This window comes from Uloborus diversus, chromosome 2 (assembly GCF_026930045.1).
Source record: "Uloborus diversus isolate 005 chromosome 2, Udiv.v.3.1, whole genome shotgun sequence".
Classification (NCBI taxonomy): Eukaryota; Metazoa; Arthropoda; class Arachnida; order Araneae; family Uloboridae; genus Uloborus; species Uloborus diversus.
Genome location: NC_072732.1, coordinates 157919757 through 157923020, shown reverse-complemented (window position 1 = coordinate 157923020; position 3264 = coordinate 157919757). Strand labels below are relative to the sequence as shown.

Genomic DNA, 3264 nt, shown 5'->3' with positions numbered 1-3264 from the left:
CTGAAACACGTGGGGGGGGGGGGGGGCAGTGATGTACCATATCATGATATTTTAGATTAATTTCAAAAGAAACAAAATTTAATTTCAAGACAGCGCTGAATTTGTAAGTTAAAAATAGAGTCAAAGTGTAACGTCAGTCACCGTGGACGGACCCAAATGCTTCTGGAGTTTTTGTCCACCAATAAAGATGAACAAGAAGAATCGGAAGCACAACCCGTCCCTTCTTTCAATATTGCATTTAAGAGCTTACAAATAGTGAAGGACTATTTTCTTTCTCATAGAGACCAGGAAAAAAACTAGCAAAGTGGTACTTCAACCCTGGAAGATGCTGAATTTACTGGAGCTCATTGACTAAAAAGGCAATCCTCCATTACGGACTATTTTCAACCTAAACGTCCAGATTTTCAACCAAATGTGTTAAAATGATGTTTATTAAAATGTTCTTTTCGTAAAATATAGATATTACTAGCTGCGTCGCCCGGTTTTGCACGGTCTACCTCGAAAATAAAAGTTATGTCAAGGGACGCGTGTTCAGCAACAAACTTGAACAAAAAAAAAAAAAGTTAAATTTTGCGGCAGATTGCGGAAAAATAATCAAAAAGTAAACATTTTAAATCCCTCGATGGCAGGGGAAAACCTTTAAAACAAAAGTCAGAATTTCGTTTGTTCATATTCGAGAAAAAAAAAAGAATGACAACAGATCTTTCTTCTCAATGATTTTCTTCACGCTACAAATTTTAGTAAAATCATTGTTACGGAAAGCTGAGATGAAGCACTGAATAATAATTTGAATGGAGGAAAGACTTCGAAAAATAGGGATTTTATGTCGAAATCTAAGTGTCATAATTAATAATTTTTAATTGTTATATTCCGCTAATTATTATCGGAGGATTATGTTAAATAGCCAAACATAGAGACGGGATGATTACGAATCCATCGATACCTGGTTCGATGGTTAGTTCACTGTCGTTCGGGAGAAGTAACTTGGACATAGATACATACATGCATACATAGATACATACGTTCAGTTTTTAATTATACAAGATACCTTTTTAAAATGTCGTCTTTAATACCTATAGTTTTTTTTAAAATTTGATTTCTGCTTTCTGCGTACTTCCCCTATTTTACGTTTTCCCGTATTTTACGTTTTCAGCCCAGTCCCTTGAAAAACGTAAAATCGGGGTTTCACTGTATATGAACCGAATCACCAAAATTATGTATGTTACGTATAGTTAAGATGTTGACACACATTTTAAATATGAATGTAAAGTTTTTTTCTTTAGCGGAAATTTTTTTTTCTTCTTTTCATAGCTTAAGTTTGAACTAAATTACTGAGAGCTGTTTCGTTTATAGTTTCTATAACAAATAGAAAGAGGCATGAAAAGCAATAGCGATTCATACGCATACTTTTATAGTAAGTAAAAGGTTAACCTTTAGTACAAGATTTTAAAATAACTTTCTCGTAACCATTTTAAACACTGTTTTGTATTAAAATAATCAATTAAAATAACTACTCATTCATATATATTGTTTTGTATTTTGCTCAAAATTGGCAACTTGTTTTGCTACTTTTTGTTATTTGAGGATAATAGCTAAGAAAGTGGGGTAAAATTATGTATATTAACATTTAAATGACCTTTTGGACACAAATGATGAATTTTCAACGGTAAAAAACTTCACCCGACTCATATGGGGCAATTTTAAACTTCAACTTTCTGTTTGAAGGTGGCGTGCATGAAATATGGTTATGTAGTTCAAGGATAATCGAATATCAAATATGCAGAGTGAAGTATACTGAATAACAGAGTAATATGTTCAAAAAATATACCGAGACTAAAAATAAGAAAGGGAAATGTGATTTGAAAGGGGGAAAAATAAGTTTATGACATTATCAAAAGTATTTCTTTTTTTTTTTCAAATTTTGGAAATTGTTATAACTATGTTATAACAATTTCCTAAAATTTCCTTCAATTATAACCTAATTGTTATAACTATTGTCATAACTAACTCCTCCTATACAGGAGGAAATATCCTGTATATTTCTTCAAAATTAAAAAGAAGGTAGATTTTTTTTTTTTTTTGCTGTTTGTAACACCGTAATGTTCTATTGAGCTCGATTGAACTGATTTTGACAACCACGTGGTGGAGAATCACTCGATACAATTCCTTGATCAATCATTACAACTGCATTTCCTATTTCTAGTCTCGGTATTTAGTTAATATATTTTTCTGTAAGAAAAATAAAATCGTGAACTTGAAAGAATGACAAACAAAATTGTGAACTTGAAATTATGGCATATACAAGTGTGAACTTGAAATTACTGCAAATAAATCTGTTAATGAAAATTAATGAAATTACAGTAAAAACATGATAGAAAATTAGAAGCATCATACGTTATGACAGTAGGAAAGTTAAACGTGTGAAAATTATACTTAGCATATTTCACTAAATGTTCTGTTCGTTGCATTTTCGAAATAATTGCATAATTAATCATAAAATCCTAACCTTTTATGTTTTTTTTTATTTTTAAACTTCCATCTTGTAAATTGAACGCATCTGAACCTTTATATTGAATTATTTTCATACCTTATTTAAGATAGAACTCAAGGAACATACTCATTGAAAAAGTCTCAGAAAGGTAAAATGCAGCTGAAAAAGATTTTACACGTCATGGGGGAAAAAATAAAAATATTGTGATTTACAGATATATATATATATATATATATATATATATATATATATATATATATATATATATATATATATATATATATATATATATATATATATATATATATATATAAATTTAGCATACATTTGTACGATTGTTTTAAAACTTACCTCATATAATCTTCTTTCAAACCGTGATCATCAAAGAATCTAAACCTAAATTCAAATGTCTGAAAACATGTTTTTAAAATTGCAACCGATTTGAAGGCACTGTAAAAATCAATTTGTACCGAAAAAGCAATTGATGATCTTCAGCTTCTTATTCCATAGATGTTCGTCTTTAATAATAGCATTTCATTTTAACCGCTTGGCTAGACAAGAAAAACCAAAACTCCTCCCACAAACTCCCAACCTATTAGAAGCAATAAACTTGTTTGATTGACATGTGAATCCCTGAGTCTTGTGGAATGAGATTATCGAAGACAGGGACGAATGAGTGTGTGTGGGCAAATGTTTTTTATTGCTTTAGTGAAAATGGCTTTTCTTAGAGATAACGAGTCGTGAAATAGTGGATTGGGTGTCGGTATTTACCG

At 30.4% G+C, this 3264-nt stretch overlaps 1 protein-coding gene across 1 annotated transcript in view; it reads right to left on the bottom strand.

Moving 5' to 3' along the window:
• Positions 1 to 2847, bottom strand: part of LOC129216618 (uncharacterized) — a 38623-nt gene extending 35776 nt beyond the window's left edge. The window contains exon 1 of the mRNA XM_054850835.1: positions 2843 to 2847. Coding sequence (XP_054706810.1) covers positions 2843 to 2847 — 5 coding nt within the window. The remainder of the gene's footprint in view (positions 1 to 2842) is intronic.
• Positions 2848 to 3264: the final 417 nt, after the last annotated feature.